Source organism: Thalassophryne amazonica, chromosome 18 (genome assembly GCF_902500255.1).
Source record: "Thalassophryne amazonica chromosome 18, fThaAma1.1, whole genome shotgun sequence".
NCBI classification, from domain to species: Eukaryota; Metazoa; Chordata; class Actinopteri; order Batrachoidiformes; family Batrachoididae; genus Thalassophryne; species Thalassophryne amazonica.
The window spans coordinates 59217858-59245141 of record NC_047120.1 but is presented as its reverse complement, the minus strand read 5'-3'; the positions used below and the strand labels follow the sequence as shown (position 1 = coordinate 59245141).

Here is a 27284-nt window from a genome sequence, read left to right as displayed (position 1 = left end):
TCTTCAACTGTGACATGTTTCGCATATATATATATATATATATATATATATATATATATATATATATATATATATATATATATATATATATATATATATATACTATGCCTATATATCTTCAGCTTTAAATAAACCATGTTTTTGCACAACTTAACCAGAAACACTCAACTTTAACCTCCTGGTTACATGATTCAATACATAACAAGGGCAGTTCTCACCCTACCTAACCTGCATCACGAAGACCAGTCTCAAAGTTGTGCAAGGTCTTGGCAAAGTACCGTAGCAAGTATGATCGCAATCTGTGAACCCATCATGTTCAGACATACAGACTTGCACAGTTTCTATGGGACTGTTAAGCTCTGACGTAACACGTTATGTGATAAATCTGTTTCCGGGTCCAAACAAAACACTTGTGGTTATGTAAATTGACGAGATTAATTTCGGTACAGCCCCTACAGCGTCAGCAATCAAAACAAAAAAGCCAGGGTAGGGGCCCTACCTGATCAGTTGTAGCCACTTCTGTTTCTGTTTGTCATCAGCTGGGAATCTATAAAACAAAGCGTGCCTTTTTTTTGTTGTTGTTTGGACCCAAAAGTTGAAAATCATGCGATGCGTTACATCACACTTAACAACCGAATAACGGCCTTTGGTAAACAATTCGTTTTGGAAGCTTCCATTTTAACTGGGGGGGTCAAATCTACACATTACAACGGGTTCTCGATTTGACATAACTCCACATGTATATACGTAGAGAATGGGCATGGCCTCGTACTGGGGCCCTTCTTATTTGGAGGAATTGTGCTAACTACATTCCAGTTGCTAGACCTGCTTTTCTTTTAGAGATGCACGTAAAAACATGGCCCATGTGGGAGTTTCCAGGGTAAACAAATGTCACGTGGCTGACAGGCAATAAACAGGTCAGTTTTATGTGTTCGTGCTGTGATTCAAATAATTTACATACAATAACGGTTTTTCCACGCGTGAAGTTTGGGATAGCGTAGTCCTTCAAAACTCTCTCTCTCTTGGTGTCCTACCTGTTTTGCATACTTGCAGAGGTGCCTAAATACACCTTATTTTTCACACTTTCTGTCAGAAAAGCAGTCCCAAATTCTAGTTATTCATCAAATCGAGTTTTCATTGTTGATACAATTACAAGGTAGGAACGTAAGGAATGTTGTAGTCTCAGTTAGGTAACAGGGTTCAAAAGTGGGACAGAGTAGCCGCAGTTGTTATTTTTCTAAATATTATCAGAGTATGTAACAGGGAAAAGAGTGATGAAGGTCAGACAGAGATCTGTAGTTTAAAGCCTGCCACAGTTTCAGCTGAGCAAGAGAATAAAAGAAAACACTGAACCAGTTTCCTTTTCTCTCTTCTCGGCTGTGTTCTTTTCTGCCTGTGAAGTCATACCTGCCCCGTCATTGTTCTGCTGAGGGAGTGCCACGGGAGTAGAAAGAATGGGTGGCGATCGGCTCTTGATGATCGGAGAGGATGACGGGGGGGCCGGGGCGGGAGCCAATCGCCATGAGGCTCACGCTGCAAATAGCTGCTCGAGGGAGTTGTAAAACACACTTGAGGGGGTCAAGTTAACAATTAAAAGTTTTATTGTTCTCAGATGGAGATATTTATAGAGCAACGGCACAAACACTTGCGCTTGTCATGTGTTTCGATTCTCCACCCATTCCCATAAAAACAGCCTCAGGAGTTTTATTTTTCTCAGCAAGCTGTTTTTTTTATTTTTATTTTACAGAAGGTGATTTAACTAGAAATGTGATGAAGTAAAGAGCGCATGTGCTTTTTGAGTTCCATCTGTGACCTTTCCCCTCTGCTCCTTGTCCCAGAATGTGTTGGAGCAGTTTAACCCGGGCTTGAAGAACCTGGTCAACCTCGGGAAAAGCTACCAGAAATCTGTTACAGGTAAATACCAGAGCATTTCCCAGCAAAAAAAACAAAAAAACAAAAGGATCTTCTTGACCAGCTTCTTGATCAGCAGTAGTAGGGGAGCTTGGACAGATCCCCTTTGTATAGATCATGCAAGAAAACAGAAGAAAAAAAAAAGACCAAATCTGGACTCGAGTCTCCCATGTGCCTTCTGGCAAGCTGTAGCTGAAATTTCTTCTTTTCTGTGCTGCTTCCCAGTGAAGGTGTGTACCTGGTAATGCATCAGGCAAAAGTTGCACAGTGCACAGTTTCTCCAATCACAGCCACAGAACCCTGGAACTACAGAGTTGTCTGGGTGTTTTGGTGGCTTCCCTCACTAGTCTTCTTCTTGTTCAGTCACTTCTTTTTAAGAACTGCCTCCTCCAGACAGATTTGCCATACAAGACCACAGTGTTTGTGTTTCTTAATGATTGATGTACAACTAAATGAAGTCCAAGAAATATACAGGAAGTGTTCATGTGTCCATCCCCTGACTTGTCTAAATAAAACTGGCTAAAAAGTGATGACCTTATTTACAATCATTCTTGTATTTATTATGACCGATTACTTATGGGTTGTAGAAATGGAGAAACTATGTATACAAATGGCCTTAATTCCTAAATGGTTGTTGTGATACTTTTGTTAAACTCCGTGAATTGAAGCTGAAGTCGACACTACAAACACATCTTGATTGTTTTGCTCGATGTGGTGACGTACAGAGGCAACATTTCAAAAATTGTCACTGTCCAAATACTTATGAACCAGACTTTCTAATTACTTACTTCTGTAGTTCTCATGATATTATTATTATAATTATTATGATTATGATTATTATTATAGTATAATAATATACTGGTATATTCTAAATATTTGCTGAGCTTGCATATTTCATTAGACATTTTGTGTTTGTAGGTTGCTGGGAATACATATGTATTTCGTTGGTATTTTTAGTGGATTATCTTTACTCCCTAGGCAAATTTTTCAAAAAATATTATATCCAAGAAAGAAAGAAATTGTCAGAGGCTAGCATAACTCTGAAAGGCCCAATTGTTAATAATGTTTTAATACGACTAGAGTTGTTAAAATGTTAACTTGTGCTTTAACCTTTCACTAAAAATGTAGCCAGTAAACCAGTATTGAGCAGTATGTCTGGTATTTATATTGTGCATTTGTATTTATATTTATATTTGCAAACTGTTTTTCCTTTTTTCACTTTTGATACTCTGTGTGCTTCTTACCCTGTGTGCTGCTATAAAATGCTGCTGGAACCTCAAATTCCCTGAGGGAGTCTTCCCAAGGAATCAATAAAGTTCTATCTAATGTAATCTAATCTACATGAACAAAACAAAATACTTCTGAATGCCTGTCATTCAGTAATTGTGTTTCTTTGGGCAATATTAAGGTCTGTGATGTAAATGAAATGTTGCGGAAGACACCTGAATTGAGCTAGCTAGCGCTGCCGCCGCTGCGCAGGCTGTTTAAAAATGACACCGGCGGAGTTGGAACTGGTCTTTCTCAGGTGGTAACCTGTTGGTTTATCTCTGTCTGTCACCACAGCGATGACCCTCGCTGGAAAAGTCTACTTTGATGCCGTCTCAAAGATGGGAGAGAATGCTATCGCGTCACCGGCCTCCAGGGAAATTGGTAAGTTTCAAACCAGTCGTGGTTGAAACAACACTTACAGATGATGAACCTTCAAAGGAGCAACTGCTTGATGTCCTCCGTCAAATGTCACTCATGGGAAAGTTAGCGTATGATAAAGAAAATGTCCTCCAAAGGTTCGGTTTTACTGTGCGCTAATGTGGTTAGCTTAACTTGGAGAAAGAGTCTTCAAATTCCTGGATATCTTCAGTTCTTGAGACTACTAGCTCGGAAAAAAGTCAGTCATTATTTCTTTCTCTACATTTGCACAATTATTAATCAAAGCACATTTTCTTACACTTCAAAAAAAAAAACAGGCTACTGTAGCTTCTAGCTAATAAAGTCAACAAAACCTCTGTTCCTGTTTGTTGACAGCTTGAAATTATTTGTAATGAAATAGGTTCTTGATGTAGGTTCTTCAAATACAAATACTTTTGTATTTGAAAATACTTAAATACATTTTTCGGAGTATTTGTATTTTCTGATTTTGAATTCAAAGTATTTGTATTTGTATTTGAAATACATCACCGATCCCAAGTATTTCCAAATACTTTTACAAATACTTTTTCAAATACTTTTCAAACTTGGGAATCTCTGTGACACCGTGTTGAATATAGTTGATGGTTATTATGATTATTATGATTATTGCCTGTGATATTATAATAGTGAATTTATGATAAAACATTCAATCCTTTACTTATCAATACTATTTGGTCATGCTATTTTCACAATAAATTGTCACCGGTTTATCAGTTTTTATGTTGATTTGTTGTTTATAGTTCATAGAAAGTATTTGTATTTGAAAAAGTACAAAGTATTTGTATTTGGAATTCAAAAATCTAAAGTATTTGTATTTAAATACAATGCAAAGTATTTGACCCCATGTCTGATGCTAACAGACAGCAAATTTTTAACCAGCTGAGGCTCTGAAGGTCTGTCTGTGTCTGTACCACCCCTCACCAGATGGTGGCAGTCACCAGCTCTTTGGTTGTTTACTCACAGAAGAGAAAGAAATATTTCAGAAAACAGAAACATGCTAGTGTGGATATGTTCTACGCGGAACGTGAAGCGGGTTAAAGTCGGATAGCTTTGCACTCCCATTTCTGGAAGGGTGCTGCTCGCTTCTGTGTCGGAACGAGGAAAAACATGCTCGCTCAGCTGTAAAGCAACCCTGCTAATTACATCTGCCAAGGACGTAATAAAAATCATCAGTGTTTATTTATTTGTTTGTTTGTTTGTCTGTCTGTCAGTCTGTGTTTTAGTTTAGCTCTGCCCCTACATGTCCGATCTGCTCCCACTGTGGAGTGTTTTAAGTCCCGTCTTAAGGCCCATTTTTATTCCTTGGCTTTTAACACCGCGTGAGTTGTACGGTCCTTGTGTCTTATTTTATTTTTATTTTATTGAAATGTATTTTTTTTATCATGGTTTTATCTATTTATGTATTATTTTATCTTATCTATTTTATTGTTCTTATTGTTATTATTGCTATTTTCCGTGTCTATGCTTTTGTTGTGCAGAACTTTGGAGACTCGGGTCTGTTTAAATGTGCTTTATAAATAAAGTGGATTGGATTGGATTGGATTAGCAAGATTGCGTCAAAACTACTGCGTGGATTTTGATGAAATTTTCACCACAGACGCCATTAAATTTTGGACGTGATCCAGATGCTGGATCAAGTTTCACTTTATATAGGCTCTGAAGGATTACTTGTAGCAGGGTTACGTCAAAACTACTGCACAGATTTGGACAAAATTTTTACCACAGATACATATTAGGCCATGGAAGAATCCATTACATTTCAGAGGTGATCCAGATCTGGATCTGGATTCTGGATCAAGTTTCACTTTATATAGGCTTTGAAGTGTTATTTCCCCTGGCTCTTTCTGTAACACTGCCCCACACAAAGTACAAACTCACACTATTCCGCACTTTTAAATTTATTCAAAGTCAAGATGCAAATCAGGCCTGGTTTCTGAAGAACTTCTCTCACAGATGAGATTGAGATCCGCCCTTTCAGACCCAAGAACAATGGACACAAGCACTTTATAAAACTCTTCACGGGTGTAACAAAGGCGGACCTTATTTTGCAAAATCCTTCCCTTATTGGTCCCTGTGGGCATTCAAGGGAGGTCCCACCCCCTGCCATTGACCCCCGCAATAACGGGACATGTATGCTTTATAATGTAATCTGAATCTCTTTGTCCTAAGTGGTAAAACTGGTTAAATCCAGTTCAACATACGCATTCCAACGAATGCACATTCCAAAAGAGAACAGAGAAAAATATATGAAACTAAGGATATAATCCTAAGTAAAATAACTACTTTAATAACAAAACAAATAAAGAAAACAATAATTAAACACACACATATATCTAACAGAAGGACTATCTCAAAACTATTTCACGGATTCTCGCCAAATTTTCACCATGGACACATATTAGGCCATTGAAGACTCCATTAAATTTTGGAAGTGATCCGGATCAGATTCTGGATCAAGATTTAACTTTAGACACGCTTTGAAGGATTACGTCAAAATGACTTCGCAAATTCTCACCAAATTTTCACCATGGATGCATATTAGGCCATTGAAGACTCCATTAAATTTTGGAAGTGATCCGGATCAGATTCTGGATCAAGATTTAACTTTAGATATGCTTTGAAGGATTACGTCAAAACTACTTCACGAATTCTCACCAAATTTGCATTACAGATAGATATTAGGGCATGGAGACTCTACTGAATTTTGGAGATGATCCGGATTGGTGGACATCAGAAATCTCTGATTGCTCTTGTTGTTTAATGTTTATATTAAGGGTTAGGATTAGGTTAAGAATTGGGGATTATTTTTCTGAACAAATCTTCTGCTTCCGATATGGTCCAGAATATTTCCGACTCGCATGCTGCTTACCTTTTTGCTTCATGCTGATGTGGCTTCAGCGTCTCCGCAAAGCTATTGTGAAGTTCCTGCAGGATTGACTTCACTGTTCCTTTGACTCAGTTCCATTTATGCTGTTAGTACCAAGATTTGGAGCTGTCCTACTTTGTCTATCATTCCTGTTTTTTGTCTTCTCCTCAGACATTCCTTAATAATTAGACTCGTGTCTGTTCAGAGTGATGTATAGAAGGAGAAGAGGGCAAGTCTAGTATTCATTTACTGGCTGGATTTTCAAGGAAGACTATTGCTATCTGAGACATATCTTTGAGAAATAGCTTTTGGCATTTATGTTTAGCCAAGTTAAGTTTTTTTAATGGCATTTGTGCAAATTCAACTTTGAATCGTGTCATGACATTTCTGCAGCGTTTGAGATGATGTAATGCTTTTGGAGCTCAGATTTGCAGAGCTGCCTGTGTAAGTAAAGCGTAAAAACAAAGCAAATTTCACTTCTGTAGTATACAAACTCAGTAATAGTCCTGTGGTAAATGGTAAATGGACTGCATTTATACGAGGGCTGTCAATAAAGTAACGGTCCTTTTTATTTTTTTCAAAAACTATATGGATTTCATTCATATGTTTTTACGTCAGACATGCTTGAACCCTCGTGCGCATGCGTGAGTTTTTCCACGCCTCTCGGTGACGTCATTCGCCTGTGAGCACTCCTTGTGGGAGGAGTCGTCCAGCCCCTCGTCGGAATTTCTTTGTCTGAGAAGTTGCTGAGAGACTGGCGTGTTGTTTGATCAAACTTTTTTCTAAACCTGTGAGATACATCGAAGTGGACAAGGTTCGAAAAATTAAGCTGGTTTTCAGTGAAAATTTTAACGGCTGATGAGAGATTTTGAGGTGATTCTTTCGCTTTAAGGACTTCCCACGGTGCGAGACGTCGTGCAGCGCTCTCAGCTGCCGTCGTCAGCCTGTTCAAGCTGAAAACCTCCACATTTCAGGCTCTATTGATCCAGGACGTCGTGAGAGAACAGAGAAGTTTCAGAAGAAGTCGGTTTCAGCATTTTATCCGGATATTCCACTGTTAAAGGAGATTTTTTTAATGAAAGACGTGCGGACGGGTCCGCGCGTCGGGACGCAGCCGACGCGGTGCGGCGGCACAGGAAAAACACCTCCGTGTTGATAACCATTTGTAAACCATCAGTGGAGTGAGTATATGAGAAATTGTTTAACAGCAGGACATGTTCCAACTTGTCCTTAAGGCTTTCAACAGAGGTGTTTTTCCTGTGGCGGAGCGTCGCGGCGGCTGTGTCCCGACGCGTGGACCCGTCCGCACGTCTTTCATTAAAAAAAATCTCCTTTAATAGTGGAATATCCGGATAAAATGCTGAAACCGACTTCTTCTGAAACTTCTCTGTTCTCTCACGACGTCCTGGATCAATAGATCCTGAAATGTGGAGGTTTTCAGCTTGAACAGGTTGACGACGGCGGCTGAGAGCGCTGAGCGACGTCTCGCACCGTGGGAAGTCCTTAAAGCGACAGAATCACCTCAAAATCTCTCATCAGCCATTAAAATTTTCACTGAAAACCAGCTTAATTTTTCGAACCGTGTCCACTTCGATGTGTCTCACAGGTTTAGAAAAATTTTTGATCAAACAACGCGCCAGTCTCTCAGCAACTTCTCAGACAAAGGAATTCCGACGAGGGGCTGGACGACTCCTCCCACAAGGAGTGCTCACAGGCGAATGACGTCACCGACAGGCGTGGAAAAACTCACGCATGCGCACGAGGGTTCAAGCATGTCTGACGTAAAAACATATGAATGAAATCCATATAGTTTTTGAAAAAAATAAAAAGGACCGTTGCTTTATTGACAGACCTCGTATAGCTCTTTCCCATCTGCATCAGACGCTCAAAGCGCTTTACAATAATGCCTCACAATCATCCCGATGTCAGGGTGCTGCCATACAAGGCGCTCACTACACGCCAGGAGCAACTAGGGGATTAAGGACCTTCCTGTCAGGCTGGGATTTGAACCGAGGATCCTCTGGTCTCAAGCCCAACATCTTAACCACTAGACCATCACCTCCCGTCCCCTCCCCTGTGGGTACGGAGACAGTGAAGGCTACAACAATATGACATTTTATGCCAATCATTTTGACCATAATTAATTAATCTGCGGCTGACCTTGCCAGGGCACTTCTACGGTAGAATCCAAATACATGTGTGCTCCATTTAGTCCATATTGGGTTAATAGTCAAATACCTCAACGTTTGGCAAAAGCAGTTCTTTAAGAGCAATAGTGCGGATCAGTTCAATAATATAGTTTAACCTCTACATTGTGTTTCCCCCATGGGGCACAAATACATGATTTTCCTGACTGGAGGCAGGTACTTTAACCACAAGGCTAAAACCCATGGGCTCGAGTGTCTGTCGCTAGAGCGTCTTTTGGTATTGGGGAGTGAGGCTTTCCGACTACATATGCACAGCACTCCAGCTTGCCTCTATTACAGTTAGCACCAACTTAGAACATAAGTGGCCCCAAGGCGCTTCACAAAGCATCAGGTCTAACCTTACACACCCGCTGAGCAGGCATGCCGTCAACAGCAGAATGTTGACGGCATGCCAGACTCAGTGGGGTGACCATCTGCTGTAGCCATACTACCAATAACGGCAACACCCTGCCCAATAAATCACCTGTGGATCTGGATTGTTATACCCACTAACGATGTATTCTCTTGCAATGTTGAAGAAAGTGGTGGGGAAAAATTCTGGATTGACCCCTTTAACCGTTTATGCCCAGATTTTTTTTTTTTTTTAATAAGTGGAAAAGGTTGCATTAGTACCTTTGAGATTTTTTTTTTATTGTGAGTAGAAAATGACAGTGATGCACTTCGACAACAGTTGTTGCCAGTGGGGCAAAACGTATTAATCATATCCACTCCAAAGGTTAGTCGGTTCTGTCTTGCGCTATGTCCCACAGCTCTACCAAGGTTGAAGAAGATTAATTTGATCATTTTTATGTAATCCGGCTGACAGACAAACTGCAATGAAAACATTTCCTCCTTGGCAGACATGAGTGAATCTTTTGGCTTCCTAAGTTGTTATACACAGTGCCCTCCAAAAGTATTGGGCTCCTTGGTATTTCACATAATTACATTTGTTTACATCCTTTCAAATACAAAATGTAAATCAGGCTTCTCAATATACAATATATATATATATATGTATATATATATATATATATACAATATATATATGTATATATATATATATATATACAATATATATATATATATATATATATACAATATATATATATATATATATATATATACAATATATATAAATTCTAAAATTATCTTCCTTAAGCCCAAACTGAAAGCAAATCTCTACAACTTCATATAAATTAATAAAAAAAATATAAAAGCCAACCTCCATGACCAGTAAAAAATCAAGGACCAAGACGTCGCCCAGTATGGCGGAGCCGGGGCCCCACCCTGGAGCCAGGCCTGGGGTTGGGGCTCGCGCGCGAGCGCCTGGTGGTCGGGCCTTAGCCCATGGGGCCCAGCCGGGCTCAGCCCGAAAGAGCGACGTGGGCCCGCCCTCCTGTGGGTTCACCACCTGCAGAGGGGGCCATGGGGGTCGGGTGCAGAGAAGATTGGGTGGCGGTCGAGGGAAGGTGGCCCGGTCCATGCTCACAGCCCCTGGCTGTTGGGACGTGGAATGTCACCTCACTGGGGGGGAAGGAGCCTGAGCTTGTGCGGGAGGTTGAGAGTTACCGACTAGAGATAGTCGGGCTCACTTCCACACACAGCTTGGGCTCTGGTACCCAACTTCTGGTGAGGGGCTGGACGCTTCATTTTTCTGGCGTTGCCCACGGGGAGAGGCGGAGAGCTGGGGTCGCATTGCTTATTGCTCCCCAGCTCAGTCGCCGTGTGTTGGAGTTCACTCCGGTGAACGAGAGGGTCGCGTCCCTACGCCTTCGGGTCAGGGACAGGTCTCTCACCGTTGTCTCGGCCTACGGGCCAAGCAGCAGTGCAGAGTACCTGACCTTCCTGGAGTCCCTGGGAGGGGTACTAGATAGCGCTCCGACTGGGGACTCCATTGTTCTACTGGGGGATTTCAACGCCCACGTGGGCGGCGACAGTGAGACCTGGAGGGGGGTGATCAGGAAGCATGGCCTCCCTGATCTGAACCCAAGTGGTGTTCAGTTGTTGGACTTCTGTGCTAGTCACAGTTTGTCCATCACGAACACCATGTTCAAGCACAAGGGTGTCCATAAGTGCATGTGGCACCAGGACACCCTGAGCCAGAGGTCGATGATCGACTTTGTAGTCGTATCATCTGACCTTCAGCCACGTGTCTCGGACACTCGAGTGAAGAGAGGGGCAGAGCTGTCAACTGATCACCACCTGGTGGTGAGTTGGATCCGCTGGGAGTGGAGGAAGCCGGTCAGACCTGGCAGGCCCAAACGTATCGTGAGGGTCTGCTGGGAACGACTGGCGGAACCCTCTGTCAGCAAGGTCTTCAACTCCCACCTCCGGGAGAGCTTCTCCCAGATCCCGGGGGAGGTTGGAGACATGGAGTCCGAGTGGACCATGTTCTCCACCTCCATTGTCGATGCGGCCGCTCGTAGCTGTGGTTGCAAGGTCTCTGGTGCCTCTCGCGGCGGCAATCCCCAAACCTGGTGGTGAACACCGGAAGTAAGGGATGCCATCAAGCTGAAGAAGGAGTCCTGCTTATCTTTGTTGGTAGGTGGGACCCCAGAGGCAGCTGAAAGGTACTGGCAGGCCAAGCATGCCACAGCCCATGCGGTCGCAGAGGCAAAAACTCGGGTCTGGGAGGAGTTCGGGGAGGCCATGGAGGAGGACTATCGGTCGGCCTCGAAGACATTCTGGCAAACCGTCCGACGCCTCAGGAGGCAGAAGCAGCTCTCCACCAGCACCTTTTACGGTGCGGGTGGGGAGCTGTTGACCCTGACTGGGGATGTTGTCGGGCGGTGGAAGGAATACTTCGAGGATCTCCTCAATCCCATCGTCACATCTTCCGAAGAGGAAGCAGAGACTGGGGACTCAGAGGCGGACTCATCTTTCCGGGCCGAAGTCACCGAGGTGGTTCGAAAGCTCCTCGGTGGCAAGGCTCCTGGGGTGGATGAAATCCGTCCTGAGTACCTTAAGTCTCTGGATGTTGTGGGACTGTCTTGGCTGACACGCCTCTGCAACATCGCGTGGCGATCGGGGACAGTGCCTCTGGATTGGCAGACCGGGGTGGTGGTCCCTCTGTTTAAGAAGGGGGACCGGAGGGTGTGTTCCAACTATAGGGGGATCACACTCCTCAGCCTCCCTGGTAAGGTCTATTCCAGAGTACTGGAGAGGAGAATTCGACCGATGGTGGAACCTCGGATTCAGGAGGAGCAGTGTGGTTTTCGTCCTGGTTGCGGCACACTGGGCCAGCTCTACACGCTCCATCGGGTGCTCGAGGGTTCATGGGAGTTCGCCCAACCAGTCCACATGTGTTTTGTGGATCTGGAGAAGGCGTTCGACTGTGTCCCTCGGGGCACCCTGTGGGGGGTGCTCCGGGAGTATGGGGTCCAGGGTCCTTTGCTAAGGGCTATCCGGTCCCTGTATGACCGCAGCAGGAGCTTGGTTCGCATTGCCGGTAGTAAGTCAAACCTGTTTCCAGTGCATGTTGGCCTCCACCAGGGCTGCCCTTTGTCACCGGTTCTGTTCATTATTTTTATGGATAGAATTTCTAGGCGCAGCCAGGGTGTAGAGGGGGTCTGGTTTGGGAACCACAGAATCTCGTCTCTGCTGTTTGCGGACGATGTGGTTCTGTTGGCTTCGTCAAATCAGGACCTTCAGCGTGCACTGGGGCGTCCAGGATGAAAATCAGCACCTTCAAATCCAAGGCCATGGTTCTTGACCGGAAAAAGGTGCTTTGCACTCTTCAGGTCGGTGGAGTGTCCTTGCCTCAAGTGGAGGCGTTTAAGTATCTCGGGGTCTTGTTCACGAGTGAGGAACGGATGGAGCGTGAGATCGATAGACGGATCGGTGCAGCATCTGCAGTGATGCGGTCGCTGTATCGGACCGTCATGGTGAAGAGAGAGCTGAGTAGGGGGCAAAGCTCTCGATGTACCGATCGATCTACGTTCCGATCCTCACCTATGGTCATGAGATTTGGCTCATGACCGAAAGAACGAGATCGCGAGTACAAGCGGCCGAGATGAGTTTCCTCCGCAGGGTGGCTGGGCGCTCCCTTAGAGATAGGGTGAGGAGCTCGGTCACTCGGGAGGAGCTCGGAGTCGAGCTGCTGCTCCTCCACGTCGAAAGGAGTCAGTTGAGGTGGCTCGGGCATCTTTTCCGGATGCCCCCTGGACGCCTCGCTGGAGAGGTGTTCCGGGCACGTCCCATTGGGAGGAGGCCCCAGGGAAGACCCAGGACATGCTGGAGGGACTACATCTCTTGGCTGGCTTGGGAACGCCTTGGGGTTCCCCCGGAGGAGCTGGGGGAGGTGTGTGTGGATCGGGAGGTCTGGGCGGCTTTGCTTGAGCTGCTGCCCCCGTGACCTGACTCCGGATAAAGCGGAAAAAAATGGATGGATGGATATAAAAGCCAAGATGATGGGTTGCATAAATAATGGAATGCTTTGGTATAATAACTGTAAATAATCAGTTTTATTGCCGGTTTTCAGGGGATGGATACATGTACATTTCCAAGACACTGAATATGTCTTGAACTTGATTTACATGAGTTATGAAGAAGTACAGACAGTATGGTACTCTATGGTAAATCTGTTTGGAGTAGACAGTTCTCAAAAACTGAGTGACTTTGCAAGAAGGAGAAGAGTGAGGAAAGCCACCAAGTGCTTGGTTATACCAAAGGGGCCCATTACTTATGCAACCCATCATCTTGGCTTTTATATTTTTAATTCATTTATAACAAGTTGTAGAAATTTTCTTTCAGTTTGAGTTTCAGGAAGATAGTTTTCGAAAATTTTATATTTTTGTATTTCAAATTGCATAAATACATTAAAATGTGTGAAATACCAAGGGGCTTTTGGAGGTCACTGTCAAATCAGATAAATAATGAAAAAATGGATTTGACACCTATTGTAAGGCCAAGAAGGTTTCACACATGGCTTTCATGAAGAGATTCACCAAATCTGGGCTTTGCAGCTTTTCCTCGACCATCTGGAAGAAACCAGACTGTGAATTTTCTCACATTTGACGGCAAACACCCTGAACAAACAGACAGAGAACACTGATCCTTGTCATCCCTTCTTCCTCCATATGCCTCATCAAACCCACTACTGGGTGACTTTTCTCTGTCTGTGGACATTCATATGTATAGAGGGGAATATTTACTTTTTGGCTTGAGTTAATCAATTGGCTTGAATTTGTTCTGTCTTTAGTGGTGATATAATTGATTTCTGTACAAGTTAAACTCCACCCCCGCTGAAGATGACAGATACCTACATCACTGTGTTGTTATGACTGGTTCTGCAGACACACGTAAGGATTTTATTCTCGGAGGTGACGTATTGGGTTTTTCTCTTCCCGCTATGAGTAGTGTGGAGTAACAAGCACTTGCGTCATAGCGGTTGGCAGGTATTTGCACAAAACTACCTGAGGCTTTTATTTTATAATGTCCTGCTCCGTTTCTGGGCTTCAGTTCTCCCACATGGCTGCAGTGTGTCTTTCAGATTGATGCTGTTGTTAAAAGTTGCAAGTCGACTTGTAATTAGAAAATTACCTTTGCAAAACAAACTACAACAAACATGACAGTTGGCATCAGTGGGTTCTACGCTTGACCAGAAAAGGTCATTAGGGCTCCTCTGCTGTTGGATTTAATTGGTTAACTGGTCAGGTTGCCACGTCCACCACACCACAGAATCACCTTAGATCCTGGATTACAACTACCCAAGCAGATAACCGGTCCATCATCAACTGTCTGTCTGTCCCAGGCATGGTGAAATATGGGTGTCATACCCAGAGAAACGCACCACATGACCATATTGTCTGAACTGGGATTCCCTCACAGTGCAAGTGACTCTCCTTGTCTTATGCTGCGCTTACACATAACGATGGCAAGTCACGAATGCCACGAAGCATACATTCTTGGCTGCTGATCACGAATGTGATGATTTGGGGCAGAGGCGTCAGGTGTCCTCAGGAACTGTTGCAACCTGTTCCCACGTGCTACGATTAATGGCACATGTTGTTGACGAATTATCAGGAACCATTATGCATGGTCAAGAATAATGTTCCACATTGTTTTGTGCTGTTGTGCTCTGTTGTGCGCTACAGCGCATCGTTCTGTCACGTTCTGAATGAGGCAAATTGTCTCCACACACACCCCCATATTCATCCTACCGTCAGTTGCTGAACAATTCAGATTGCTCCAGTTTGCTCCTCAGAATCCACAGTGGAAGAACTTTGTGATTGCATTCTTATTTTGGCTCTGTATCATGGAAGGGAAAGGAGGAGGAGATGGAGAGAGCCAGATGTGTGGCTCCATGCGGCTCTCGTCTCGCTGCCTTTCCCAAACATCAGGCACATGCAGCAGGTGGAACACCTGCAGGAGCTTGCTGAGGAGGATTGGAACGAGACTTTTAGCTGAGTTGGCGTCACTGTCCTTCTTCAGCATACTGCAGCAATGAAACTGAATGTGGTTCAGCAGGGTTTAATTGTGCGCACGTCAGAGAAGAACGCTGTCACACTCTGTTAAGGGTCACCACTGATCAAGACAGATCAACACACTCAGTTGTGACCTCCATGACATAAGGCGTAATGAGGGTGGTGCATGACATTCATGGAAAATTTTTTAACAGCCAAAAACATGCTCCACGAAAATCACGCACCAACACGCACTATTAAGAAACTTATTCAGATGCGTTAAGTCACATTAAGAATGTCAGGAATGTGCCAAGATGATGCAAATATGACATTCGTAATGCATCCTGCCTATGTGTAAATGCAACATTAGTCTCACTTAGTAATCTGTCACAAAGTCTTTCCAGCGGTACCCAAGGATCCTCAAAAGAGACCTAGTTGCAAAGGTGTCTTGTCATCACTTTAGGTCACTGATGAGCATCCAAGTCCCAAAACCATACAGTACAACAGGAAGCACAAGGAAGCAGCAAGACCCCTTAGACTTGGACCTTTTATTCAGCAAAGTTGTTTAAAAAACTGAGTTTGGTTGAATGTGAGCAGATATTACTACTCACAATTCTTCACAACTAGTCCTCCTGCTTTTGATAGCAGTCACATCTTTAGTTACATCAGTAGTGCAGGTGGATCAGGGAGATAAGGACATACCAGTCTGTGTTCTTGGACAAGAGACTTTATTTGCATTGTCCCAGTCCACCCAGCTGTAAATGGGGACTTGCAGTGATTGGGGAATTAACCTGTGTTGGACTGATATCTTGTCCGGCAAAGTCACAAACTCTCATCTGGTTTATGCTGTGGTATCAGAAGACAAACTCCAGCACCAGTGGGCCCTGTATAAGGCTTATTTGCACTTCTTCATTATACGTTATTACTGAGGAACCACCGTATGTGACGGCCCTATGTGCCTACGCCACCATGTTGATTTGGGTCAAAATGCTGTTTGTTCCCTTCTCTATTCGCTTCCCATCATTTTGGTACAAGTTCATCTTTGTCTCATTTATCCACAAGATGCTCTTCAAGATGTCTGAAGGATTTTCCCATTTATTTTTACTTCTTATTGTTTTATCAATCGTTAATCTAGCCTTTTTTGAAGTTGGCCTATGGTTTACATGCTACAGTTTTCTCTGAAGTCTTGTCTAGATTGTTAACTCTGATAAACAGTTCTCAATTTGGCCAACTATACATCTGTCCTTCCAGTCCTTTTGGAGTTGACTTACCCACACTTCGGGTTTTGTCTGGCACAGAGCAATGCGGGTGTCATTTCTAGTTTTCGACATACGCAGTTGTCATTTTCACACCCAGTGCCCATGTTGTGTAAAATAAAGTCTACTTGTGCTCATCTGTGCACTCATGGGTGTAGAAGAAGTAGTTCTATACAGATCCTGAGGCCCATTAGTGCCCAAGTTTATCCCCAGATACTGTAGCATGAAGCGGATGAGAGCCGAAGACTTTTTCTGCATGTGACACAGTCCAAAGGTCCAGTCCAGCGAAGGTGCAGTGCATAAGTACAGTAAAGCAACAGAAAACAATTGCACCATAGACTCATCAAAATCTTGGTCTGAAGTGGAGGGTAGTTTTCTTCTATTTATACGGTGCCGTATTCAATACCCCGTACATGGGTAAACTCATGATACATATGTCTATTCGGAGGATGAGGCATTGCAGGAATGAGACCTTCAACTGTTTCACCTCAGGGAGCTTTAGTGGCTGCTCCCATAAATGATCCACTTTCACTTTGAAGCTTTGTGCACAGGTCCACTTCCTAGCCAGAAAACCTCTCCCTTGAGTCCAGCATTCAGCACACCCCTGACTCTTAAAGACAATGACAGAGGACATGCCCAAAACAAACCCATGATTAGTTAAGAGACTAAATGCAACCACTTTTCACTCTGTGCCTTACTTTGCACAGAGCTTACACAGCATGTAAACAGCAAAGTGAAGTTGGGCGTGCTCCAAGATCTGGCAGTATAGTGGTTATAAAGATAGGGTCCCTAATGTTTTTTGTAAATCTCTGCTTTATTTTAGGTTTTTAAACCCAATTCTAAGTTGCTTCTCTGGTAGTTTGCAACCACCAGTTATAAATGCAAATGTAACATTTGAAACCAACTGCACATTGATTGTCCAATTTAGTGGCAAAACAGTCAGTGAAATTCTGTCTCTACAATGTTGTGTTCAGCTTAACATCAGTAAAAGATCACCTTTGTTACTGTTCTCTGGAACATTATGCCGCGCTAGTGTACGTGCTATGCTAGATATTTACTCCTTATATTATGAGCTGTCGTTTTGGGTGAGTGTATGATTGCACGCTTCTGTGTGGACTCCACTTTGAAAAGCAGCAGGTATTGATGGACTGAAAATGTTACTGGAGAAAGAATGGAGTGATCCACACCCCTTCCAGCTTTTTTCTGCACTGTTTGCTAAGCGAAACGGTATGACTGAGGTACACGATGGCAGCCGGGGAGTCAGGGTGAGGATTCAGAATGGACAGACTGCTAATGGCTTCTGTTAACGGGTTTTGACGGGTGTGGTGATGGTATTGGGGGGTTAATGTCATGGCTGGAAAGAGATTGTGACATTTCAGACTTCTGAGCTATTTCACGGGACTCTTTAACTTTCCTGGCACGACCAGCTGTATCATCACTCTTTCATTACAGGCTCAGCATCACCCGAATCATCAGGGAGCCACAAGTGCCTCCCAAAGTGCGACTGCTTCGAATTTTCTCCCTTTTTCCTCCTTGTTACGTTAAGACTCCAAAGGCAATCGGCACATCTGGCAGAAAAATAAGGTGCTTTTTTTTGCTGCAAAACCTGTGTCAGAACTTAATGTTTATAAGGCCTTCAGTCGATTTCGCTTCATGTTTTAGAAGCAATAGTGAAGAACGAAAGGTTGGATTTGGTCTTAGTTTATCTTGGTTAGGTTTCACCTGAAAATAAGAGGCCAGTTGTCTTCATGTGTACACCTGAGATCTCAATCCATGGCAGATCTTTCAAAGATATTTTCTTTGTGGATTGAGGATCCATCATAAACTGCTTTCAAGTTTGAAGCATTTTCGTACCTCTTGGGGAGGATTGATTTTAGCAAAGCTAATCTTAAGTCCTTTGCATCCTGGTTTCTCCGAGGTTTCACTGTATCTTCAACCTGGTGTAAAGCAGCACACAGCTTGTCCTTGTTAGTTTCCTGTTGTTAGCCTTAAAATGAAGCGTGGTCAGGTGCTATTTGAACCCACCTTATGTAGGCGAGTTCCAATGGCTAATTTTCAACTTGCGCCGCCATCTTGAAACTAAGACTTCCGGTTAGGGATCCTCTCACTCGCGTGTTTGGTGTCATTAGAAACAGCTGCCAGATTTCCAGGGAGTGAAATGGCCACTGGAGGTGAATAAATACGTAATTTTGTTGTTGTTAACCCACAAGGAATGAGAAGGAGTGCTGCAGCGGTGTGAAAGTCGATGTAAAGCCCCAGTCACACGGCACTAATGAAGGACACTGAAGCCAAGATGAAATAACAAAATCTGGGCTTACATTGACTTTCGGAGACATCTTTAACCGTCATCCAGCTTGTTTCTGTAGCTGGCGCTTCGTCAGAATTTTCAAACTGTTGAAAAATGTGAATGAATCCCGACGACAACCTCAATTCGTCCGTATTGCGTTTTGCTTCCTGTGTTGTGTAGTTCCCGTACCGTCAGTGTTCTATTTGACTGTCATCCAACTTCGTCCAACCTCCCAAGTCCAAAATCTTGCATGAACGTTGACCATATCTGAATGGATCAATAAAACCCAGTGAGCTGAACGGGACTCGTCCATGTGTGGGACGAAAAGCAACGTTGTCATTCAGAAACGACAGCGGCAAGAACGTTTTATCAACTACTTTAACTGCGTCGCCCTAACTGGATAGAGTTGTGACGTCATCACGCATGCGCGTAGGCGCTGTTCTAGCGGCAACTTGAAAATCATCCATTCTGCTAGTACACTCAATGAAACTGAATTGAAAATAGCATTTAAACAAAATAAAGGTAAACCACAATGGAACAAGGCTTCCAGGCATTTGCAGTGCGTCACTGTCCTCAGCTAACTTTTCAACTTTTCCTGATGTAATCACATGACTTCTTTAGGCAGGTTTGCACTACCCAACAAGTTGCGTCATTCGAAGTTGTGAATTGTGCTTAATGGAAATGTATTTCAAAAAACTCTTTTTACTCTCACAAGAGGTGGTTTTGCATACGATTGATAAAATATTTCGCAAAAGTGCAGGTGAAACACATTTTCTGCTGTTCTGCTATGATGTACAGAAAGAGTCATGTGACATTCTAAAATACCCTGCACAGTACGTATGGATGGAGGAAGAGACGGAAAGCTTTTTACGTCATAAGAGATGATGTTACAGCACTATTGCATTTTTTTTTTAAATAACGAAATGTATCTGGAAACAGAAGTTTTATACCAGAGAGAGTTTATTTTAGATGAAACAGACAGGTAAAATAGAGGAGGGTAATGACTAATGTCAGGGGTCCTCACTCTGTAACATTTAAGTAAGGCCTCTCGATCAACGAGGGACTTCTAAGGAGAACAGAGATGCATTTACTGCTCAATAAACTGTAACGTTGGAGCAACTAAAACCCTGTTAGACTCCAGGGTTTAAAAAGTATATATCCTGTTTGATTTCTCATCTCATCTCATTGCTTGCGTTTTAAGCCTTCATCTAGTGGTTTATTAAAAACGGACAGGGTTTTGTTGAAAAATCTATTAATTTTTTTTTTTTTTTTAGATCAATACTGCACCTATTCAAAAGAAAGGCATCAGATTTTGGCAGCATGGTGGAAGAATGTCATGGGTTTGATTCCCGTCTGTGGCCATTCTGAGTGGAGTTTGTATGTTCTCCTCGTGTTTGCGTGGGTTTCCTCCGGGTGTTCCAGTTTCCTTCTAAATTTAAAGACACACAAGTCAGGTTACGTGAATTGGAAACTTTATAATTGTCCAGGTCTCCTTTTGCAAAAGAGGTCTTGATCGCAATGGGACTAACCGGGTTAAATAAATGTTAAATGAAATAAATTTTTAAAAAGATGGCTGATGCATACCCTGTGTAAACAAACGTATGTCTGTAATGATGTTTTTGGCTGTGTGTGACTTCATTATGAAGCCATTCATACCAATATTTTGTTGATCATGTATGCTTCAGATTATCCATGTATGCTTCTTGGTCATCGAGATATGCAAAATAAATAAATAAATAAATAATAAAAAGACCTTTTGTTTTAACATTTTTTCCCTTCATCTTTGACCAAGCTACTCAAAAGTCTAATCATCTCTAGATATAGAGTATATTATACAAATACTGAATGTTTATGAGTTCATTGGTATGATTATTTCATGAGGTGAAAGCTGGAACGTACCATTCAATGATACGTTCCATCTTTCACCTCATGAAATATTCGTACCATTGAAAGAATGTAAAAACATTCATTATTTGTTTTATATAACGCCTAAAACAGATCATTGTCATTTGATATTATATTAATTTATAAACAACTGAAAAGGGACTTACATTTTGGTGTTCGTCACTGCTGCTTTGATGTCAAAAGTCCTACATGAATTTTAAATAGGAGTCCAAAATTGTTCTCAGTCAACTTGGAAAAACATATGTAGTGATACTTCCAAAAAAAAAAAAAACTTTGTGTACTTCTTCAGTTCAATGAAAAATTTGTCCAGCTTTTCATCCTATCAGCTCTTCATACCTTCAGACGGCTTATGGCGTAGTGGATGTTTTTTGTCTGTGTGTTAAAAGCATTGGCGCTGTCAGTTAGCTTGTTCAAATCGTCATCCGTCAGCAAAACAAACTCCACCATGTTTAGCTAAACGCCTCCCCCACTAGTGTGTGCATGGGCGGGGTTCGCAGCGTGCAATGGTACAAAACATATGGAACCTAATTTGCACAGTAAATGGAACCATATTTGCACACTAATACAACTCAACACAAATGGGATGAATAATCCATGTCATGTGACATACAAAGCACCAATCAAATGACAAGGATCCACACAGCTGTTATACGAGGTCTATTAGATAAGAAACCGACACACTTATTTTTTTTAACTATATGGATTTGAATGACATGCGATTACACCAATCATGCTTGAACCCTCGTGCGCATGCGTGAGTTTTTTCACGCGTGTCGGTGATGTCATTTCCCTGTGGGCAGGCCTTGAGTGAGATGTGGTTCAGCCCTCTCGGCTGAATTCCTTTGTTTGAGACGCTGCTCGAGACGGCGCGCGTTGCTTTATCAAAATTTTTTCTGGACCTGTGAGGGATATCCGAGTGGACACTATTCGAGAAATTTAGCTGGTTTTCGGTGAAAAGTTTAATGGCTGATGAGAGATTATGGGGTGTTTCTGTCGCTGTAAGGACTTCCCATGGAGCGGGACGTCGTGCAGCGCTTCCAGGCGCCGTCGTCAGCCTGTTTCGACCTGAAAACATCCTAATTTAAGGCTTAATTCACCCAGAACGTCGTGAGAGAACAGAGAAGATTCAGAAGAGGCCGACATGAGGACTTTATGCGGAAATTCCACTGTTTAAGGACATTTTGTAATGAAAGACGTGCGCGCAAATTCGCCGAGTCGTTTCCGTGACGACTCGGCAAATCTGTGTGCGCCGCGACAGGAAAAACACCTCCGTGTTGAAAACCATTTGTAAAATTCAGGCGGCTTTTGATGGCTTTCAACAAGTGAGTAACTGAGAAATTGTTTAACAGCTTGGGTATGTTCCAACTTGCCCATTAAGGTTTCCAATGGAGGTGTTTTTTCTGTCGCAACCCCCCGCGGTCGGGTCCAGCCCGACATGCTACTCTGCCCGCATGTTCTTTCATTACAAAATGTCCATTAACAATGGAATGTCCGAATAAACTCCTCATGCCGACTTCTTCTGAAAGTTCTCTGTTCTCTGACGACTTACTGGGTCAACAGAGCCTGAAATGTGGAAGTTTTCAACTTGAAACGGCGAGACGCTGCCGCCTCAAAGCGCAGATCGCCGTCAGGCACTGTGGGCCGTCCTTAAAGCGACACTACGAGACCAAAATCTCTCATCAGCCGTTAAAATTTTTACTGAAAACCAGCTGAATTTATCGAATGGTGTCCACTCAGTTGTGCCTTACAGTTTTTGAAAAATTTTTTTATCAAACAAAGCAGCAGTCTCTAAGCCATTCTTAAATAATGAAAAAACGACGAGAGGGTGGGCGACTCCTCACTCAAAGACTGCCCACAGGTGAATGACGTAACCGACAGGCGTGAAAAAACTCTCGCATGCCCACGAGCGTTCAAGCATGTCTGATGTAATCACACGTGATTCAAATCCATATGGTTTATGAAAAAAATAATAAGGTCGGATACTTTTCTCACAGACCTCGTATAAACAAGCAATATTCCCACCAAGTCTGAAGGAAGTCTATCCAGCTGTTTTTGAGTTATCTTTTCCAGAGACATGTCCACTAGTGAAAACCACACCCCTGCTCACCACTCTACCAACACGCAGGGTAGAAATGGATCAGATGTTTCTTTGTGCAGTATTAGTATCGGGACAAATATACAAAGGTCTCATGCAGTTTTTAAAGTTATTTGAAGGTGTTTTTTTTTTTTTTTTTTAATTCTGCAGATGATGATTGATTAGACCCGAGGCTAGTTTTGTGCGCCGTAGTAATGAATGATGGTGCGTGTTGGGTGTGATTGGCAGGTCATCGCTCTATGTTAAGAAGTCTTCACAGCTATCGATCTGCCACCAATGTGCTGAATGACTGCAGATGCTACCATCCGTCAGCAATTAATAATGGTTTTAAAATATGAAATGTTGCTTTCAATCACCATTAGTGCGATAAACTTGTTCTCACCACTTTGTATTAATGATTGCATAAACAAGCTGTGAGGTGGTGTTAAAATGTCAAAGCTTGAAGTTTACTTTGAGATTGACAGTTTTATGTTTCTGGGTTGTATATATGGTTTGATTACGTTCACAGCTGTATCAGAAAGGCTCTGAATAATAAGCTTTGTGAGATATGGCTGTTAAGGTTTTGAGTCGGAATTTGAAAGGGTTCAGTGAATGCACTTTGGAAAAGGAAGGTCATGATGAAACCTTCATCCGAAAGTAGAGCCCGACCGATATATCAGCTGGCCAATATTATCAGCCGATATAAGCCCTTTTCAAAGTACTCACTATCGGCCGAAATTTTGCCGATAGAACGCCGATAATTTCTCATAAACAGAACAGCTACTGAAATAATGTTTGTTTCGGCAATGTAAAATGTCCTTGCACCGTCTGTCCAGTAGATGGAACTCTGACTCCATTCAACTGAGAGCTGCTTACACCTGCTTACAATGTGTTCATCCCGGCCCCGTAGTAGTTCGCCGTCACACTGCACTGATCGCTGACAAAAGCATACAAGTAAATTATAAGGATGTTGTTTGTAAACTTTTTGCAATTACATTCACCCCACATTTCTCCTGTTCAGCTGAACTCAGTTTGATTACTCGCTTATGTAGTAATGTGTCAAATGTGCTTCACTGTGTCGGTCATGCTTTTTATTAAGCCCACTTTGTGTAGACCTTATTCTAGCATGAAACTTTCGTTTACTGCTAAGAGGTTGAACATTCAGCTGATCGGCTGATGTATCGGCTATCGGCAAATTAGCCGATTTATCGATTATCGCTTTTTTTTTCATCCAAATATCATTATCGGCATCGGCCTCAAAAAATCCATATCAGTCGGGCTCTATCTGAAAGCCCTGTTCTCACTTTCCATGGATATACAATCCCGGAAGATCACAGTCCAGAACCATGACAACCTGCGTGTGAAGATAACGGTTTCCCATCAATGTGATCTAGCACTTGGTTTGATGATATAATGTGGCAAAAACAACGGCAGCATGGCTGGATTATAACTTTAGCATAACTTTGCTCTTCTGGAAAAACTCCCACTGATGATGCAGCATGTACGACAGCATTACAGATTCCAAGGAAAGCAAGGAATTACAATGTATGTCAAAGGCTACAACAGGAATATTAAAATATTTAAAAAAAATTCTGCTCACAGTTGAACCATGACCCATGAAACAATGATGGAAGATGGCATTCAAGGTTACTCAAGGGAAATGTGATGGTATATTTTGAAAGGCCACATACGACTTCCTCATCATGTCTAATAGGACTATTGGCTTATCACCTCTGATTCATGAGTTACCAGCCTTAGAAAAATTTCTCCTTGTCCAATTAGTATTGGATTAAAAAATTGACATTGTACTGTGACCTTGACCTTGGCTCCTGAACCTGAAAACATAAAGGGTTCAATCCTTGGGTGGGACTTGACTAATGTACAAAATTTGGCTAAAATTCCAAAATTTGTTTCCGAGATATTTTGCACATGCAGCTGAAAAACAACAAGCCAGTAAGACAGCTGTTGGAGGGGTTAAAGCTACAGTGTGTAGGATTTAGTGTCATCTAGTGGTAAGATTGCAGATTGCATTATATGACATCGCCAGTCATGATTTGGCTGTCCTTAATGTTTTCCACTTCTTTTTTTCTCGGATTCGTGTTCTCTTGCTTTCCTCATGTGATAAGAGTATGTTAACAAAAAATGGAGGATCATAGCTAAAAAAATAATAATAATAAAGAAAAATACTAGCGAATAGTAGACATTGTAAAGGGAATCAAGCACTGATCCCTCTTCTTTTTCTTCAGCTCTTCTGGCTATGCTGCAAAAAGTGAAAGAATGTGTAATTATTCCCTTTTGTCTACTGTATCAATATGGTGTCGCAACATGGCGTCCTCCATGATTGGGGCTCACTCCCATGTAGATATGAAACCTATGAAAACAAATTGATTCGTTGTTGCAGCTATTTTATAGACTATAACAGGTGGTTATGAATGCTGTATTCCATTTCAGCTAATGCTCCCTAAATCCTACACACGTAGCTTTAATGACACAAGCTGCAGTCGTCTGATTGTCTGATGTGTTTTCACATGAATGCTTTTTGTAGACCACGTCGCGTATTGCCATGACATGACATCAAAATGAATACAGAAGAAGTAGCTCCAAACACTCCACCTACACTGGAAAGCAAATAGTTACAATACGTGACTCACGTAGGGGGAGTTCGTATTTCATTTTACAAAGCTGCAGGAACAAACACAGTGGCAGATCCAAGTGTTGTTTACATCATTGTGATTCAGGACAAAAATCACACGTCGCCTTAGTGACTAGAGGACTCGTAATGAGGAAGGTTCGCCAGTTATATAAGCCTTTTAATGGAAGGTGACCGGGAGAAGAGGTGCCAACAGGTCAGCTGCCAGGTTTTGTCCTGTACGTCCAGGCTTACTTATCAAACATCACCTACGGGCTGGAGCTCTGTTGGCAAAAGGTATTGCTAGTTCCCAAAACCGTCACCTGTTGACACCCTCAGAGGCATTGCTCTGCGGTCCCGTACAGCATTCCTTGTGAAAGACTTATGTAAACTCAGGCGTCACAAACAATACATAATTAGTGATACATCCTTTTGGTTTGTTGTTTTTCAAAAGCTTTATTAAGCGTTTTTTAGGTGTGGGTTGGCTTAAATAGCTTAGTTGTTAGTACTGTTGCCTCACGGCAAGATGGTCGTAGGGACTGCTTCCCGCCTGGCACTGGGAAAAACGGGTCCAACTTTGTAAGTGGTACTGCTGAAATGGTTAAAGTGAGATTGGATCAGCACTTTAAATCTTCAAACGAGCACAGACATAGATAAGGATGTAGGATAAAGCCATTCCAATCTTGTTTAGAGCAAGTAGTGAGGAAAGCGTTTGTGTTTCGGGTCTTTTGCTTTTCACTCGGCTGCACAAGGAATTTGCCTAAGATTTTTACTTGAGGCCATTTAAAAGAATCTGCTTTCTCACATTGTATTGCCATGGAGAGAACCCCTGAAATTATTTTAGAGTTCTTTACATCTCTACCAACCCTGAGCCGATGTTCGTCTAACAGACTCATGCACTGTACAACCCGTGTAGTTGGTGTTGCATTACCAACTGTCTCCCTCAAGCAGGCTTTAACACCTTGTTATCCCTAAGGTGAAACCCACAGGTGCACAACGGCCTCTTTGAACCCTCCTCTTCTTTCTTGGCCTCCCTTTCAATCCCATGCAGTCTGTTGTGGGGACTGTACAAACAGCACCGCACAGAGCGCTGGCCCTCCGGACCAAAGCACAAAGGCGGCATTTACAGGGATGTTCTGGTGACCTTCAGAGGGCAATGTTGTTATAGCGCTCGCGTGCCTGCCGGTATCACAGAATTACAGCTTGGTATCAGCAGGCATTGCATTTGTTGATCTAAGACGGGTGATGGCAGACACTGGGTCAAATGCGTGAATGCCGTTAATAACAGGAGTGGAGTTGATGCAGGACTTTCCTAAAGGTGTCGAAATTCTTTCATTCTTCACTGTTGCAGACAGACGGGTCTTGATATGATGCACTATAGTGTTTTTACAGTTTGTGCCAGAACATGATGTCCGATAGTAAACCTTTGGTCTAGATTTTGCCCCATTGTGACACAGGTATAACTATAAACCGCAGGATTACAATTGTCCTCTTCTGTTTACAGTACTAGCCGACTCCCATTGTCAGAATATGGCTCCATCTGTGGAGACTGTTCTGTGTCTGACTGCAAAATACAGGAGAATTTGATAGAAATCAAGCTGATTTGCAGCTGTTCAAATATATTGTCATAGATAGATGTTATACATGTCATAGATAGATGTTATAGATGTCATCTGTAAAATATATCTGTATGTGTTGAAAAACAGACTACACAACGGACATCAACACGGGACAGAAATTATGCCAAAAGAGCAAAAAATGTGTCTATTTGCACACTCTTATTTTCTGAGAACAATTAGTGTTAACTATACCTGTTTCAAAATGAGCTCAGTCACAGATTCTAAACAGCAGTATGTGTTATCCTAGCATGGTTCACACCATCATCTAATTAAAGCAGGAAATGCGGGAAGCTATCATGTTGGCTAGCTGTGTCATTTCCAGTTTTATTAAAACATCACTTTGCTGGAGTTTTATACAAAACTGTGTTAAATAGAAGACATACACAGTTATTTACAGCCTGTCATGACAATGGAATGGATAGTAAAAAATGCATTCCCTGATTTACATGTATATTACCCAG

At 42.6% G+C, this 27284-nt stretch overlaps 1 protein-coding gene across 1 annotated transcript in view; it reads left to right on the top strand.

The window, feature by feature from the left end:
- Positions 1–27284, top strand: part of baiap2l1a (BAR/IMD domain containing adaptor protein 2 like 1a) — a 94481-nt gene that overhangs the window by 6066 nt on the left and 61131 nt on the right. The window contains exons 2-3 of the mRNA XM_034193874.1: positions 1839–1914; positions 3475–3561. Coding sequence (XP_034049765.1) covers positions 1839–1914; positions 3475–3561 — 163 coding nt within the window. The remainder of the gene's footprint in view (positions 1–1838; positions 1915–3474; positions 3562–27284) is intronic.